This window comes from Mesoplodon mirus (genome assembly GCF_964341445.2).
Source record: "Mesoplodon mirus genome assembly, chromosome: 4".
Taxonomy (NCBI): domain Eukaryota; kingdom Metazoa; phylum Chordata; class Mammalia; order Artiodactyla; family Ziphiidae; genus Mesoplodon; species Mesoplodon mirus.
The window spans coordinates 30,921,935-30,940,615 of NC_138979.1; the positions used below are offsets into that span (position 1 = coordinate 30,921,935).

The 18,681-nt window shown below is 37.6% G+C and overlaps 2 protein-coding genes across 11 annotated transcripts in view; one reads left to right on the forward strand and one right to left on the reverse strand.

Moving 5' to 3' along the window:
* Window positions 1-18,681, forward strand: part of TJP1 (tight junction protein 1) — a gene marked incomplete at its 5' end in the record, with an annotated part of 252,576 nt that overhangs the window by 172,640 nt on the left and 61,255 nt on the right. For 9 of the 10 annotated variants that reach the window (XM_082618294.1, XM_082618296.1, XM_082618298.1 and 6 more), the window contains 2 exons: window positions 13,945-14,069; window positions 14,748-14,850. In XM_082618294.1, the coding sequence (XP_082474420.1) occupies window positions 13,945-14,069; window positions 14,748-14,850 (228 nt within the window). Of the gene's footprint in view, window positions 1-13,054; window positions 13,133-13,944; window positions 14,070-14,747; window positions 14,851-18,681 lie in introns of those variants that run through there. The other variant, XM_082618301.1, reaches the window with a different exon arrangement.
* Window positions 12,468-13,632, reverse strand: LOC309802618 (large ribosomal subunit protein uL23-like). Its single transcript, XM_082618315.1, has one exon. It carries the CDS (start codon window positions 13,261-13,263, stop codon window positions 12,796-12,798), a length of 468 nt encoding a protein of 155 aa, XP_082474441.1. The 5' UTR covers window positions 13,264-13,632; the 3' UTR covers window positions 12,468-12,795.

The following is an 18,681-nucleotide window of genomic DNA, read 5'->3' on the forward strand; positions in this document are numbered from 1 at the left end:
ATATGTTCCCTGTTGCAAGTACTCAGTGCAAAAGCAGTTACAGTGAAATGTAAAGGAATGGGCATGGCTAGTGTCCAGTGAAACTGGGCAAATAACTGAACAGATTCCAGGCCTCTTGTTTATCATAAACTCAGTTTCACTACCAGGCACAGGTAGAAATACATATTATTGTTGCTTATGGCTGCCTGTGATGTCGAAAGGACAAAATATAATGAAAATAAAATTCTTTGATGCATTTAATTCCATCCAGAAGCTATAATCGTGTGTGTGGTGTGTGTGCACATACAGATCAATGAGATCGTATTATACTGCTTTAAACTACTTCTCCCATCACCATAATAAAAACCATTATCTTGGACATTTTCTCATGTAAACATAAAAATCAACCATATTTTGACACACGGAAAATTTTCTTATGGTAAAGATATATGAGAAAAATGGATTCTTTTCCATTTCTTTTGAAAATCCCTCTGAAAAGCACCATGTTAGTCTTTTGTAAATCCAGTACAGAGCATACGATTACCTCAATAATAATAATTCTACTACTGTCAATTTTGATTACTGGAAACAGTGTTAAAATTTTTTAACTATTCCTCTATTCTATCCTGTTCCTTTCCCCATTTAAAGAAATGGTTTTACTCTGTGTAGACCATATAGCTATTATATAATTTAACCTTTCTCCCTTTAATCCACATTTAATCCTGTAAGTAGGTGTATATTTAATGCTTATCACCAGTCCTTTTCATGTGCCTCTTGTCATTTTGATTGTCAGAAAGTTATTTTCTATTAGGAAAGGATCATGAAAAACAATATTCCCTGTGTTTTTCTTATATGTTTATTAGCTTTTCTGTGCCCTTTTATACTTGAAGATTAGCTTTACTGGATATAAAATCCATGGCTCATTGTTCTCCTTGAGTATCTCAACTATGTTATTTTTGGCATAATGTGTTGCTACCCAAGTGTGATGATAGTCTTAATTTATATTTCTTTTAAAATTATAGCTCTTTTTGCCTAGATGCCAGAGAATCTTCTGCCTTAAAATCTAGTCATTTTATTTGAATATATTTTGGCATTTCCTCTGAATTGATATTCTCAGGTATCTACAGTGATTTGTGTCCTTTGAGTATACAGTTTCAATTATATATAAAAATATATGGGGGCTTCCCTGGTGGCGCAGTGGTTGAGAGTCCGCCTGCCGATGCAGGGACATGGGTTCATGCCCCGGTCTGGGAAAATCCCACATGCCGCGGAGCGGCTGGGCCCGTGAGCCATGGCTGCTGGGCCTGCGCGTCTGGAGCCTGTGCTCCGCAACGGGAGAGGCCACAGCAGTGAGAGGCCCGCGTACCGCAAAAAACAAAACAAAACATATATATATATATGGAAGGATATATAAAATACATATATTAGGAAAGTTCTTTGTTTAATTTTAGTTTTACTATTTTTTTCCACTATTTCAGTTTAGTCTTTAGCTATTCCTATTATCCGTGTGTTGTAACTCTTTTGCCTGTCTTCATTATTTGTAATTTTCTCTCAAATCCTTTTTAAAAAATCTCCTGAAACATTTCTTTTTTGTTTTATGAAAGATTTCTTTTTTACTTTCTGTTTCTTTCATGGTATTATGTTTATTTGTGTTCCTATCTAAAATGGCTTTTTAAAATTTCTAATTAACTCTTGAATTTTGTCAGCCTCATTTCTGAATTCTTAAAATTCTTTTTTTTTATTCTTTGAGTTTTTGAATTTTATTTTATTTTTTACACAGCAGGTTCTTATTATCTGTTTTATACATATTAGTGTATACATGTCAATCCCAATCTCCCAATTCATCCCACCCCCCCACCACTTTCCCCCCTTACTGTCCATACGTTTGTTCTCTACATCTGTGTCTCTATTTCTGCCCTGCAAACCAGTTTATCTGTACCATTTTATTAGGTTCCACATATATGCGTTAATATACGATATTTGTTTTTCTCTTTCTGACTTACTTCACTCTGTATGATAGTCTCTAGATCTATCCACGTCTCTACAAATGACCCAATTTCATTCCTTTTTATGGCTGAGTAATATTCCATTGTATATATGTACCACATCTTCTTTATCCATTCGTCTGTTAATGGGCATTTAGGTTGTTTCCATGACCTGGCTATTGTAAATAGTGCTGCAGTGAACATTGGGGTGCATGTGTCTTTTTGAATTATGGTTTTCTCTGGGTATATGCCCAGTAGTGGGATTGCTGGGTCATACGGTAATTCTATTTTAGTTTTTTAAGGAATGTCCACAGTGTTCTCCATAGTGGCTGTATCAATTTACATTCCCACCAACAGTGCAAGAGGGTTCCCTTTTCTCCACACCCTCTCCAGTATTTGTTGTTTGTAGATTTTCTGATGATGCCCATTCTAACTGGTGTGAGGTGATAGCTCATTGTAGTTTAGATTTGCATTTCTTAATAATTAGTGATGTTGAGCAGCTTTTCATGTGCTTCTTGGCCATCTGTATGTCTTCTTTGGAGAGATGTCTATTTAGGTCTTCTCCCCATTTCTTGATTGGGTTGTTTGTTTTTTTAAATATTGAGCTGCATGAGCTGTTTATATATTTTGGAGATTAATCCTTTGTCCGTTGATTCGTTTGCAAATATTTTCTCCCATTCTGAGGGTTTTCTCTTCATCTTGTTTGTAGTTTCCTTTGCTTTGCAAAAGCTTTGAAGTTTCATTAGGTCCCATTTGTTTATTTTTGTTTTTATTTCCGTTACTCTAGGAGGTGGATCAAAAAAGATCTTGCTGTGATTTATGTCAAAGAGAGTTCTTCCTATGTTTTCCTCTAAGAGTTTTATAGTGTCCAGTCTTACATTTAGGTCTCTAATCTATTTTTAGTTTATTTTTGTGTATGGTGTTAAGGAGTGTTCTAATATCATTCTTTTACATGTAGCTGTTCAGTTTTCCCAGCACCACTTACTGAAGAGACTGTCTTTTCTCCATTGTATATCCTTGCCACCTTTGTCATAGATTAGTTGACCATAGGTGCGTGGGTTTATCTCTGGGCTTTCTATCCTGTTCCACTGATCTACATTTCTGTTCTTTTGCCAGTACCATATTGTCTTTTTTTTAAATTTTTAATTTAATTTAATTTAATTTATTTATTTATGGCTGCATTGGGTCTTCACTGCTGCGTGAGGGTTTTCTCTTGTTGCGGCGAGTGGGTGCCACTCTTCGTTGCGGTGCACAGGCTCCTCATTGCGGTGGCTTCTCTTGTTGTGGAGCATGGGCTCGAGGTGTGCGGGCTCAGTAGCTGTGGCTCGTGGGCTCTAGAGCACAGGTTCAGTAGTTGTGGTGCGCACCGGCTTAGTTGCTCCTTGGCATGTGGGATCTTCCTGGACCAGGGCTCGAACCTGTGTTCCCTGCATTGGCAGGTGGATTCTTAACCACTGCGCCACCAGGGAAGCCCCCATATTGTCTTGAGTACTGTAGCTTTGTAGTATAGTCTGAAGTCAGGGAGTCTGATTCCTCCAGCTCCGATTTTTTCCCTCAAGACTGCTTTGGCTATTCGGGGTCTTTTGTGTCTCCATACAGATTTTAAGATTTTTTGTTCTAGTTCTGTAAAAAATGCCACTGGTGGGCTTCCCTGGTGGCGCAGTGGTTGAGAGTCCGCCTGCCGATGCAGGGGACGCGGGTTCGGGCCCCGGTCTGGGAGGATCCCACATGCCGCGGAGCGGCTGGGCCCGTGAGCCATGGCCACTGAGCCTGCGCGTCCGGAGCCTGTGCTCCGCAGCGGGAGAGGCCACAGCATTGAGAGGCCCACGTACCAAAAAAAAAAAAAAAAAAAAAAAAAAAGCCACTGGTAATTTGATAGAGATTGCATTGAATCTGTGGATTGCTTTGTGTAGTATAGTTATTTTCACAATATTGATTCTTCCAATCCAAGAACATGGTATATCTCTCCATCTGTTTGTGTCATCTTTGATTTCTTTCATCAGTGTGTTACAGTTTTCTGAGTACAGGTCTTTTACCTCCTTAGGTAGGTTTATTCCTAGGTATTTTATTCTTTTTGTTGCAATGGTGAATGGGACTGTTTCCTTAATTTCTCTTTCTGATCTTTTGTTGTTAATAGGAATGCAAGAGATTTCTGTACATTAATTTTGTATCCTGCAACTTTACCAAATTCATTGATTAGCTCTAGTAGTTTTCTGGTGGCATCTTTAAGATTCTCTATGTATAGTATAGTGTCATCTGCAAACAGTGACAGTTTTACTTCTTCTTTTCCAATTTGTATTGCTTTTATTTCTTTTTCTTCTCTGATTGCCATGGCTAGGACTTCTAAAATGATGTTGAATAATAGTGGCAAGAGTGGACATCCTTGTCTTGTTCCTGATCTAGAGGAAATGATTTCAGTTTTTCACCTTTGAGAATGATGTTTGCTGTGAGTTTGTTGTATATGGCCTTTATTATATTGAGGTAGGTTCCCTCTATACCCACTTTCTGGAGAGTTTTTATCATAAATGGGTGTTGAATTTTGTCAAAAGCTTTCTCTGCATCTATTGAGATGATCATATGGTTTTTACTCTTCAGTTTGTTCATATGGTGTATCACATTGATTGATTTGCGTATATTGAAGAATCCTTGCATCCCTGGGATAAATCCACCTTGATCATGGTGTATGATCCTGTTTGCTAGTATTTTATTGAGGATTTTTGCATTATATTCATCAGTGATATTCATCTATAATTTTCTTTTTTTGTGGTATCTTTGTCTGGTTTTGGTATCAGGGTGATGGTGGCCTCATAGAATGAGTTTGGGAGTGGTCCTTCCTCTGCTATTTTTTGGAAGAGTTTGAGAAGCATGGGTATTAGCTGTTCTCTAAATGTTTGATAGAATTCATCTGTGAAGCTGTCTGGTCCTGGACTTTTGTTTGTTGGAAGATTTTTAATCACGGTTTCAATTTCATTACTTGTGATTGGTCTGTTCATATTTTCTATTTCTTCCTGGTTCAGTCTTGGAAGGTTATATATACCTTTCTAAGAATTTGTCCATTTTTTCCAGGTTGTCCATTTTATTGGCATAGAGTTGCTTGTAGGAGTCTCTTAGGATGCTTTGTATTTCTGCGGAATCTGTTGTAACTTCTTTTTCATTTCTAATTTTATTGGTTTGAGTCCTCTCCCTCTTTTTCTTGATGAGTCTGGCTAAAGGTTTATCAATTTTGTTTATCTTCTCAAAGAACCAGCTTTTAGTTTTATTGATCTTTGCTATTGTTTTCTTTGTTTCTATTTCATTTATTTCTGCTCTGATCTTTATGATTTCTTTCGTTCTGCTAACTTCAGGTTTTGTTTGTTCTTCTTTCTCTAGTTCTTTTAAGTGTAAGTTTAGGTTGTTTGAGATTTTTCTTGTTTCTTGAGGTAGGCTTGTATAGCTATAAACTTCCCTCTTAGAACTGCCTTTGCTGCATCCCATAGGTTGTGGATCGTTGTGTTTTCATTGTCAGTTGTCTCTAGGTACTTTCTGATTTTCTCTTTGATTTCTTCAGTGATCTCTTGGTTATTTAATAATGTATTGTTTAGCCTCCATGTGTTTATGTTTTTTACGTTTTTTTCCTGTAATTCTTTTCTAATCTCGTAGTGTTGTGGTCAGAAAAGATGCTTGATATGATTTCAATTTTCTTAAATTTACTGAGGCTTGATTTTTGATCCAAGATGTGATCTATCCTGGAGAATGTTCTGTGCACACTTGAGAAGAAAGTGTAATCTGCTGTTTTTGGATGGAATGTCCTGTAAATATCAATTAAATCTGTTTGGTCTACTGTGTCATTTAAAGCTTCTGTTTCTTATTTATTTTCATTTTGGATGATCTGTCCATTGGTGTGAGGTGTTAAAGTCCCCCACTATTATTGTGTTACTGTTGATTTCCTCTTTTATAGCTGTTAGCAGTTGCCTTATGTATTGAGGTGCTCCTATGTTGGGTGCATATATATTTTTAATTGTTATATCTTCTTCTTGGATTGATCCCTTGATCATTATATAGTGTCCCTTCTTGTCTCTTGTAACATTCTTTATTTTAAAGTCTATTTTATCTGATATGAGTATTGCTACTCCAGCTTTCTTTTTTTTCATTTCAGTTATTGTATTGTTCATCTCTGTTCTTTTATTCTTCCAGGTGTTTGTTCTTTAATTCTTCTAGGTCTTTGTCAGACATTTCTTTCATCTTTTCGATCTTTGCCTCCAGTCTTTTTCCGAGGTTCTGGATCATCTTCACTATCATTATTCTGAAATCTTTTTCTGGAAGGTTGCCTATCTCCACTTCATTTAGTTTTTTTTATGGTGTTTTATCTTGTTCCTTCATCTGGTACAAAGTCCTCTGCCTTTTGATTCTGTCTTTCTGTGATTGTCTAAAATTCTTATTTATATTCTTTCATGTCTTGTGTATTTTTTTTTTTTTTTTTTTTTTTTGCTGTTTGTGGGCCTCTCACTGTTGTGGCCTCTCCTGTTGTGGAGCACAGGCTCCAGACGCACAGGCTCAGCGGCCATGGCTCACGGGCCCAGCCACTCCACGGCATGTGGCATCTTCCCAGACCGGGGCATGAACCCGTGTCCCCTGCATCGGCAGGCAGACTCTCAACAACTGCGCCACCAGGGAAGCCCATGTCTTGTGTATTTTTGTAATGCCTTTTCACTTGTTTTGTAATAGTAACAGTTTTTTTGTGTGTGTGTTTTTTTTGTTTTATGCTCATTGCTTTTTATATCCTAAGAAATCTTTGCAAATCCCAAAGTCACCGACATATTCTCCTGTTTTCTTTTAGAAGTTTACAGTTTTAGCTTTTATGATCCAGGTTTATTATCCATCTCATTAATTTTTGCATATGGTGTATCTAGTTGTTCCAGCACCATTTGTTGTAAAGACCACCCATTCCCCATGACTTACCTGGAATAGTAACAGTTTTGATCCTTTATTTTTCTTTTTTTGAGTACTCTTTTTGGCATGCTTTCATTTTCTGTAGGGATATTCTGCTACTCATTGTGTTTTATAGTGATTTTCTAAGGGATTTGATCATAATCCCTTTTTTGCTCAATTTTATGGGAAATTAGCTTTCTTGAGCTTCTAGAAATTGGCTTAGTTTTCTTGTGTGTGTGCATGCACTAAAGAAACATAACTGCTGCTTTCTGACATTTCCTAGGCCCATGCCTTTTGTACCCTTTCATCTTTTGCTGTTCTGTCCCTGTCTAGTCTGAATCCACTGGCAGGTCTGTGTTGAGAATTCCTAGGGGTTACACTGCTCTAGCCCATTCACGCCCTACTGCAGGCTCCTTGCTCTCACTGACAACTGGAGAGGCAAAATCCCTCCCCGTTTCAGCTGTTGTTCTCGAATTGCCCTGCCGTTCTTTCCAGTAAATACCTGTTAGTTATTTGGGGGGTTCTTCAGGTCTAAGGTGTGTCAGATGCCTTGTGGCTTTCTTCCCAAGTAGGTTTTGGGAACACACAAGTCTCATAGGTGTTGCTTATCCCCAGCTGCTTCCTCACGGGGGTACGTTGGTTACCTGTGGGTTTTTGTTTTGCTGTATATACGGGTTTTGGTTTGCTGTATAGTTGCCCTGCTTGTTTTTATTTGGAAATTCAAGAAATTCCAAATCCATGCTACTACTCTGGCTGCTAATGAGGTTTTAGTGCTCAAATTAGTGTGAGTTTTAAAAGACAACTCTATAAAGGGAAATTGAGTTAAAATTAAACTGAATAATTAGCTAGATACTTGTTTTAGTGCCCTAACATTGATGAGCCACTTTATGTTAGGCCCTTTTAGGGTTGTACTCAGCTGGGATATGTAGAAGAATATGTAACCCCCTCCCAAATGAACCTCTGATACCCAGGCTATTTACAGTGCTGTGTGTTAAGTAGCAGAAGTGTGTCTATGTGGTCAGAGAGCCTACAGGATGGGCCACTTGTGCCTGTGAAAAGCTAGGTTGGTTTTATGAAGGAGATGTTGTTGAACCTGGATGTTGAAGGGTGTGATGCTAAAGGAATCCTAGGCAGAGAAGAAATGTGAAAGCTTGGAACTTGATGATGCATGGCATGCTTAAGTGGGGGTCAGTAGTTAAGTGTGTTTAGGGTAAAGACTGGGGTGCTGGGAAGCAAGTTGGCGTTGCATTTCAGGATATTGCATGTTAAGGAACTTGGACCTCTGGGCAATGGAATGACAGAATTGGGTTTGTTTTAGAATAATAATCCTTTGAACATGATGGAGGGTAAATTGTAGTGCAGTGGAGGTAAGAAATCTATTGAAAAGGCCAAAAATAGGACTGTGGTGGAGATCTAAGCCTAAAAAGGTTTCAGAGAGAAACCTTCCCTAAGAGGGAAGGGAAAGTGTGAGATAGTCGAACCTTTTATAGTTTTTGATGATCACCCTGGTCTGATATTCACAAAGCTTTTAAGGCTAAGGTTCTCAGCCCTGGCTGCTCGTTAGAATCACTTAGGAGATTTTTTTTTTTAAACGCCTGCCATCTGCCCTCCTCCAGTTTTATTTAATTGTTGTGCGGTGGGGGGTTTGGAAATCATCAAGCAGTTTTGAGACTGATCCCAAATGATTTTCATCTGCAGACAGGGTTGGGAATCACAGACTTCCTGGGTAGTCATTAAATGAACTGCAGCCAGCGCTGATCCAGCAGGATGACATGCCCCACAGAGTGCTGGCGCTGCGTGGAAGCAGTATGTTCTGCCTGTGTTTGATGCCTGGCTCATGCAGCCAAGACTGTACTTACTTATTCACAAGCAAATCTTAGGAAGTATCTACTCACCTCCGCCTTCCTTATTGAAAGATCCTTATGTTTTTGGCATTTCTTTAATATTTTTGTGTTGTTTTAAATTTTTAAATAAAAGAATTATCAAGCAAGATCTAAATGCACAGTATAAAAGTATACAGAATATAAAAGATTAGTGCTAGCCTCCTCCAAGGACGGAAAAAAAGCCAAAGAATAACACACCCCTCCCCAAATTGCCCTGGAGGTAACCCTTGGGTGTTTTAGGTTTTTTCCAGTATTTGCAGTTACAGTCTGTAGTGAATAACTATGTACATATGTATTTGCTTATTTTTGGAGCTGTATATGTAATCTTCAGGGTACGTTGCTAGAAACTGGTTCACTCTGTTGAAGGATAGAGTGCTTTTGAGGACTTCCCTGGTTGCCCAGTGGTTAAGAAGCCGCCTTCCAACGCACGGGACGCGGGTTGGGTTTGATCCCCGGTCGGGGAACTAAGATCCCACATGCTGTGCCGCAACTACTTGAGCCCCTGTGCCACAACTAGAGAGCCTGTGTGCCGCAACAACGGAGCCCATGCGCCACAACTAAGACCCGACGCAGCCAAAAATATAAATAAATAAATGCATACATACATACATACATAAATGCTTTTGTAATTTTGTTAGGATTGCCAAATTCCTCTCCTAAAGAATTGTAGCAGTTTGCATGCCCATTAGCAGTGGTGCCTATTTTTCTACAGCCTCCTCAACAAAATGTGTTGTTGTACTTTAATTTTTACCATTCTCTGTGTGGTTTTAATTTGTGTTTCTTATGAGTTTTAACATTTCATATCTTTTGTAAATTGCTTCATTGGGTTTTTTTGTTTGTTTGTTTTGGGTTTTTTTTTTTTTTTTTTTTTTTTTTGCTCTTTTTTCAGTGTTTTTTTAATATCAATGTATGGGCTGAGGACCCCAAAAGATCTCTGAAGTCTTTTTATGCTTAGGACAAACTATTTTCATAACAACACAAAAATGTTATTTGTCTTTTTCACTGTGTTGATAGTCGTAGTGAAGGTACAGAAGCAGTGGTATGAGGTAAAACTGGCCTCATAGCCCCAAACCATCCTAGTAGTTCTGGGCTTACTCACAGTTTATAAGAACAATCCCAGTTTTGCTGCAGAATAACTCAGAGCAGTAAAAATTACTAATTTTACCACACGTCAGCTTTGGAATAGACATTTTAAAAATAATCTGTATATTGAAATGGGAAATATGCATAAGGCATTTCTGCTTTATACTGAAGTACTTGCATGATTGTTTGAATTGGAACCTCAGTCAGCTGTGTATTTGTGTGTGTAACACCACTTTTACTTGAAGGAATGGTTATCCAGACTGGAATATTTGACAAACATTTTTCTCAAGTGAGTACCCGTTGCTTCAAGGAAAACAATTCTGATAATAGTTGTTGCCAATGAAGAAAATTGAATTTTAAAACAAAAATTAAAATTTGGAAAACATTTATCTGCCACTATGAGATGAGCTCAGTACTTTTCACTACTTAAAGACTTTGATTGCATTGGTGGTGATATTAAAGTATGATTTTTAAAAAATATTATATAGTGGTGAAACATGTCATCATTTGAAAGATTTACCTAAATATTTTCCAAATGACCAAGACATGCTATTATAAAATCACATTGGATAAAATAATCCATTCAAAGTGCAAAATAGGCCAGTGGATGGGTATTCATGTAACAGAGTAAGTACAAAAAGTCCACTGATACGGTTTCAGGTTGCACATTGTAGCCACCCATTAAGAAACTATCACTTACCGATATAAAATCAAACATGAATATCCATAACTATCTAAAAGGTTTACTAAAATAACTCCTCTCCTTTTCAACTATGTGTGTGGGTAAGGTTCTTCATGTACTTTAACATAAAATGAAATATTAAAACAGATTGAAAGTATTTTCTTGAATTTTTCTTTCCCTTGGTCGTGAATGTTGGATTTTGTCAAAGGCCTTTCCAGGGTCTGTGGATATAATCTCTGAATTTTTTTCTCTAGGTTTATTAATAGGGTCTCCTATACAGTGGCTTTCCTAATACAACAGTCTTGGAAATAAATCACCTTGTCATGGAATATTTGTATGGTGTTGGCCTTTATAAATGATGTTAGGCTTTAGTATTTGGAGGAGGGCTCATGTCCTTTTTTAATTAATTAATTAATTTGTTTTTTAAATTTTTGGCTGTGATGGGTCTTCGTTGCTGTGCGTGGGCTTGCTGTAGTTGCAGTCAGCAGGGGCTACTCTTGTTGCAGTGCTTGGGCTTCTCACTGTGGTGGCTTCTCTTGTTGCGGAGCACGGGCTCTAGGTGTGCGGGCTTCAGTAGTTGTGGTGTGTGGGCTCTAGAGCGCAGGCTCAGTAGTTGTGGTGCACGGGCTTAGTTGCTCCGTGGCATGTGAGATCTTCCCAGACCAGGGCTCAAACTCGTGTCCCCTGCATTGGCAGGTGGGTTCTTAACCACTGTGCCACCAGGGAAGCCCTGTCTTTATCGTGGATAGTCACGATCAGATTTAGATATCAATATTATAATTGCTTCTTGAAAAGAGTTAGAAGCTTTCCTTCATTTTAGGATGCTCTGGAACAATTTATGGAGCATCAAGGCTATCTGGATATTGATGTTTTGGTAGAATTCCCTGTGAAATCATCTGTGCCTGGTGTTTTTTGTGGGATAATTCCGTCATAACTATCTCTGTTTCCTCTTCAGCGATGGGGTTGCTTAAGTCTTTATTTCTAATAGAGTCAATTTCAATAATCTGTATTTCCCTACAAAATTATCTGTTTTATCTAAGTTTTCAAATTTATTTGAACTTGTTCTGTAGTCTCTTATGTTTTCTGATTGTGTGCTAATAGTTATTTTCTTTCTAATCATTTTATTTTTGAAATTTTAGGCCTACTTCTAGCTATTTTGAAATTTGCATATTCTCTGGTTTTGAGCTGTATTAAGGGTATGGTTTTGTGTAGTGATCTGTTTTGTATTATTTTGGAGACACAGATTCAGGCAGTTGCCATTGTCTTCTGCCACCCAGATGTTTTCCTGTTTATTTGTTTTTTCACATTAACCTTTTCTGGGGGGTATTAGCTTTTATTGCAATATAATTCACATACCATACAATTCACCCTTTAAATGTACAATTTAGTGATTTTTAGTATATTCACAGATCTGTAAGACCATCACCAGAGTCACTTTTTAAGCATTCCGTCACCCTAAAAAGAATAATGTTACTCATAAACCATCCCTCCCCAATGTCTCCATCCCTTTCTACACCCCAGCCGTTGACAATCACCAGTCTGTTTTCTGTTTCATACAGATTGGTCTTTTCTGAACGTTTCATCTAAGAGGAATTGTATGGTGTGTGTGGTCTTTTATGGTTGGCTTCTTTTAGATAGCATCATGTTTTCTATGTTCCCCATTTTGTAGCATGTATCAGTACTTCATTCCTTTCTATTGCAGATAATTCATTTAATGGATATACCATATTTTATTTATCCATTCATCATTTGATAGACATTTGGGTTGTTTGCAGTCTTTGGCTGTTAATAAATGCTGCTGTGTGTGGGTATAAATCTGTTTGCACACGTTTTCATTTCTCTTGGTTATATACCTAGGTGTGGAATTGCTGGTGTTTATTCTTTTTTAAGAAGAGTTTTTCTCTTTTCTTCTTCTTTGGCTATTTCAGTAGACTTTGGGGTGAAAGGGGTGGTCGTGATGTATCCCCTGTCCATGGTGGGCGTGGTCTTCTTTGTGGATGGGACAGTAGTGGAAGGAAGTTGTTACCTTTGTCCTCAGGTGGTTTGGATTGTAGAGCATAGTGTAGTACAACGGTATATGAAAACATAGCCTCTGATTTTTGGATTCTGGAGCCCTAGGAGAATATTGGCTGTTTCTTTTAGACTACTCTGAATACTTCATTTCCTTTCTAGGGAATGGTGTGGATTTCTTTGAGATTAGGTAATTTTTATTTTTATTTAATTATTTTTTTAGAGTGAAAACTTCTATATTTAGAATTAGCCAGCTGGACTCAGTTTAGATGATCCCAATTTTGTTGGCAACATCCAAAGCATCATAGTCAGGAGCCAGTCGAACATATGCCTTCTTCTCTCCATCAGGCCTGACCGGGGTGTTGACCTTAGCCACGTCAATGTCATAGAGCTTCTTCACAGCCTGTTTAATTTGATGCTTGTTGGCCTTGACATCCACAGTGAACACCAGTGTGTTGTTGTCTTCTATTTTCTTCATGGCTGACTCGGTGGTGAGGGGAAACTTGATGATGGCATAGTGGTCAAGCTTGTTTCTCCTAGGGGCGCTCTTCCGAGGATATGTGGGCTGCCTCCTGAGCTGCAGTGTTTTGGGCCGTCGGAAGGTGGGTGACGTCCAGATCTTCTTTTTTTTGTGGCTGTGTACGCCTTTCAGCACTGCTTTCTTGGCCTTCAAAGCCTTTGCTTTGGCTTCGGCTTTGGGAGGGGCAGGGGCTTCCTTCGCCTTTGGCGCCATCTTCGTGAAAAAAGCGAGATTAGGTAATTTTTAAATAACTTGGTAGTATTTTGATTTTTTTTTGTGCTGGGCTGTCCTTAGTCACTGTGGTAAAGATTTTCAGCTCATTTAGAAGTATATAATTAATTATGATTTTGTTTAATTAAAAATATAAGTAATTTAAAAATGCTTGATATGATTAATGTATACTTTCTATTGTATGCAGTGTGCATAAGACATTATAGTGTATTACTTCAGTAGAGATTTTTAGGGTAAGTGAAGGAAGTTGATTTTCACAGCTGTTGATATTTTATTATATAAAATGGCACCCGGTTTATATGCTTATTAAATCTGTCATTCTACAAATCAGTTGCCAGTGTTTGTGATGATCACAGGGGGGCACTGCCAATTCCCTCAGGAACCCTTCTGATAAGCAAAAATGAATTCAGGATTTCAGTGTTCAGAATTTTAAAATGTGTTTTAGTTCTTAAAGAACATTCATGTAATTGACAGTTTTCAATATTTTGTTATGCCCAGCATTAAATTTATTAAAGCCTGCATTCCCATACCAGGATAGGTCATTCTGATGTGTTTCCATACAAGTGAGTGAGCATTTTGTAATAGGATTGTAATTTTTATATTTGAACTTCTTTAGATTGTAGAGTATGACATCATAACATTTTACTATAATTATTACTTTAGGCTCCTGGATTTGGATTTGGAATTGCAATATCTGGTGGAAGAGATAATCCTCATTTCCAGAGTGGGGAAACCTCGATAGTGATTTCAGATGTGCTTAAAGGAGGACCTGCAGAAGGGCAGCTGCAGTAAGCATGTTTCCTACCCTCAGCCACTGGCATGCCATGCTAGTGATTTTTCTAAATTAATATACGTTTATGCTAATCTCTGTCATATATGGAAAGCTAGTATCACTTAACTTAAATAGAAGGTCACTGTAAAAAATAAAGATAGTGAAAAGAAAACTTGTAACTCAGTTTGGGGTAGAATCTAGCCTTCAGGAGCCTCTCACCCTGAGTCTTAGCGTTTTTGTTCAACAAGAAGATTAGCAAGATAAAAGAGAGGCAAAAGATACACTAGCAAAAAAATGAGAGTATGAGTAGAGGACTGAAAGAAAATTGGAAGGAGAAAGACTTTATCTTTAAAGAAGGAATAACTTTTTCCAGCCTTATGACTTAGTATCATTGAATGCCTGTAACTGTACCACCAGAAGTCATTTTGTGTATTGTGGTACCTGTTCAGTCCTTTTGGGAAACATTGTGTTAATAGTTAAAAAATTAATGACCTGTGGTTAGTTACAAGTGCTAAACATTTTTTGTGGGGGATTTGAAATTAAATAGCTGGACATTATTTTATCATTGATCTGAAGACAGATTAATTAGCCCATAATTAGAATATCTTTTAAAGATCCTATCTTGAAAATATCTTTATAAACTTATTTGTATGGTTTCATCTAACATATTATTTTGGTCACTTTTTTTCCTTAGGGAAAATGACCGAGTCGCGATGGTTAATGGCGTTTCGATGGATAATGTTGAACATGCTTTTGCTGTTCAGCAACTAAGGAAAAGTGGAAAAAATGCAAAAATTGTAAGTGTTTTTTACCTTTAATTTTATAAAGATACCAACTTTACTGTTGGTATGTTTTTGGTGTTTGAATTCATTCTTCCCATTTAAGAAAATAAAATCTGGAACAGTAGTTCTAAAGTTAGTTGTTTACAAGTAAGAATGTTTCTTTCTTCTAATACTGGTGGTATGTTTTGTCACTGGTGTGTATTTTCTCAAAGCTCAGATACCAGGATTTTTTTTTGATTGAAAAAGAAAGGAAGGAGCTCCTGGTTGAATGGTTACCTCTTTATGGCTTAATGCTTCCTTTTTAAAAAAATACTTAAATTAGACTGAATCTTGGCGTATAGTCAGTTTAAAGTATTTTCTGTTATAGGTTTTGTTCAGTGGACAAATTTTATGTTGTCCCTTGAACACATATATTGTTGCTACTTTTTTACTGTGATATAGTTTGAGGAAAGAGAGAGTGGTAAGGGTTTATTTTTTTGGTTGTTTTGTGAGTTTTGTTTTTTTTCGGTTTTTTGTTTTTAGAGTTCATATGTTTTTTTAGTATATTGCTAGACTCTTCTGTTTCATTTAAAACTAGGCACATGTAGCAGAGAATGGATTTAATGTTAAAGTCTTACGTAAAATTATATCTACATAGGGACTTCCCTGGTGGTCCAGCGATTAGTACTCTGTGCTTCCACTGCAGGGATCACAGGTTTGATCCCTGGTCGGGGAACTAGGATCCCACATGCCACGAGGCCAAAAAAAAAAAATTATATCTATCGATGCATAGAGGAGCACATTAACCACTTTGCTGCCCCTGTTTCTGCCTTATCTAAACTCTGAAAGGACTAGTTAAGGTACTGCTTGAGGCGTTAGCTCAGGTGTGTAGAGTAGGAGGAAGAGGCTGGCGGCTACATGGTTTGTCCTGCCTTGTCCACTGAGAACCTTTCTACTTTGCAGCAGACAGTCAGAGCCACAGTGGACCCAACAGAAAGGAGAGGGCTGGAGTGAGGAGGCCTGCATGGTGTTTTGACCTCTGGGAGCTATGATGAGAGCCAGAAGGGGTATTTCCTGAGACTGTACACCCACAGTTGGAGGCCCTCTCACCTTTTGTAGGCTGCTGTGCCGTATGGCTCATCTCTGCACCAGTGTCCTTGCTGGTTAAGTGAGTTTTCTCATGTGGCAGTAGACTCAGAGTTTAGTTACTGCATTCCAGATGACAGCCATCTTCTACTGTGCATGTGTTTTCACAGCTTTTTGTTGTAACCGTATTTTTACATCTGGAACTCTAGTGTTGTTTTAAATTGCAGTTCGTGTACAGACTGGCTAGTTGATGGTACAATTTTTAAACAGTTTTTATAATATGAGATTGTAGCATTTACAGAAGCAAATTGCTAATTTTTATATTTGTTGGTTTTTATAAATTGAATAAGTGTTCTTCAGATGAGTCACTGCATATTCCAAGGTGAGCACCTTAGGTAAATTGGATTTTTCTCCCTGTGTCTGAGGTTGTGAGCTTCACCATAGCTCCAGCTTCATTCTTTGGAATATTGAACTGTTGTGTTTTTCCATGCAAAATGTTTAGTACACATGCCCCACATCAATAATACAACCAAGAAAGTTGTACTCCTACACTTCAGACTTTTCTAACCATAGAAATTATTTTGTAAGAAACAGTCCAAAACCTGTTATGTATTTGAAATAGCACATGTAAGAAGGATGAGTTTTTCTCTCACTGTGCTTCGCTACATCATTTGGAAAGGTGGAACTCAGGAAGATTGGGCAAGTAGTTTGCTCTTCAGGGAGAAGCTGTAGGAGGGTTGGGTGGAAGCGTGTTCAGTCAGCAGAGGGTAGCTGTTCATTCCTGCATCTGAAGAGAGTGGGTTACGTCATCAACATACGCTAAGTTTTCATCATTGAGAATAAAACCGTAGTGTCTTAGAATGTGGCCTTTCATTGTAGGATGTCTTTCTTAACTCATCTCCTGCCATAACCAGAACCTCAGGTCACTATATATGTTTTTTTTCCCCCCAGTTCTGAGTAGCCAGCTCCTTCCCTCCCCCGCCCTGGGCTCTTATATTTTGATGGTTCTTAGTTTATATCTTTCCATAAACTGAGACCCCTTGGGCATTAGGCTCAATAAATTTCTTTTCTGTTGAATTAAAATGTTAGAACTCCTTTGATAATATAACTACCATAAATATGCTTAATTTTGTTTAACAGTAGGTGAAGAGAAGATAGTAAAAGATTGTTTATAACATAGTGAACATGTGTAATTTTTACTAAAATTCTGAACATACTAAAAAAGCATTATGAAGCGAATGGGCGAAAACACCTTCCTAGAGATAAACTCTGAGCACTTTAGTATTTACCCACATGGCTGCATAGCATTTCAGTGTGTGTGCACACTTCCTCAACGCATTCACTGATGGGCATTTCAATGTCCAATTTCCGCAAGTATTTTTTTAAAAATTAAGATTATTTTTAAATAATCTTATTAAAATTATTGCTGATGCAGGGAACGCGGGTTCGTGCCCCAATCTGGAAGGATCCCACATGCTGCGGGGCGGCTGGGCCTGTGCGTCCGGAGGCTGTGCTCCGCGGCGGAAGAGGCCACAGTAGTGAGAGGACCACATACCGCAAAAAAAAAAAAAAAAAATTAAGATTATTTTAGAATAATCTTATTAAAATTATTTTTAATAAGATTATTTTTAAAATAATCTTTATTATTTTAAAAATAATAAAGATTATCATATTTCTATCTACTTGTTCAGTTACTTTTTAAGAATAACTTCTTAGGAGTAGCTTTTTAGAGTCAGATGGCGTGAATGACTGTTGATACATGGATTGCCAGTTTGCCCATTAGAAAACCAATAAGGTACTGGGAGGGTCCAGTTTCATCAACACTTACATCTCTGCCAAACTGATGGACTAAACATAGTATTTCAAATGAGGTATTTTAAATTACAAGTGGGTTTGATCTTCACCTGGTGTGTATACTTCCCGTTATGTTTCTTTGCCTGTTCCTGTCTTCATGTTGATGACTGTCACACTAGTGTTGTGTGTATTAAGATGATTAGCCTTTTGTGGTATACACTGCATATATTGTTTTTCCATTTTCTTTGTGAGTGTGTGTAAGTTGTTTACGGTGTTTTTTTGGTTTGTTTTTATATCATTTTATTTCATCATCATGGGAATGTTTTCATTTTTATCCTGTCATATCTGTCAGACTTTCACTTGATTGGCTCTGCCTTTGGTGTCATGCTTACAAAAGTCTTTACCTTACCAGAGTTATAAAAACATATATCTTATATTTTATTCTAGTACTTACATAATTTCATTGTTTTGTTTTATATTTGAATGTTTAATTCAGCTGACCTGTTTTGAAGTAGGTATTTTTTCCCAAAATTTTTGTTTCACAATTTTCAGTGTTAAAATCAAGTATGATTACCAAGCCTGAGTGGGTTTATAGTACTTAACTCATAATATAAATGGGGAATCATAGCAGGATTGGATATTTTTCGATGAGTTAAACACTTAGTACGTGCAAATACTTCATTACAGGTACAGTTAATGACCTGGCCAGGACCTTCTCCTCAGGGAACTTGAATTTCAGTAGGCTCGATGGGTACACACATTCACAGCCATCACGCACATCATCTGAGATGGAGGGTGCTTCAGGTGCAGATTTCAGACAGGTGGCGCTCGCTCTCTTAGGGGAGTGACGGGGAAAGCTTTGAGGACTCAACTGGTTATTTTGTTTATACCTTACTAGGGAGCGATTGAAGATCGAAGTGCTAACACAAAGAATTGCTTCTAATACAACATGTTGGAGATGGAAATAGAGGTGAGAGTAAGACTCAG

Coding starts and splice junctions, on each gene's coding strand:
- LOC309802618 (XM_082618315.1), bottom strand. CDS start 13,263: ATGGCGCCAAAGGCGAAGGAAGCCCCTGCCCCTCCCAAAGCCGAAGCC.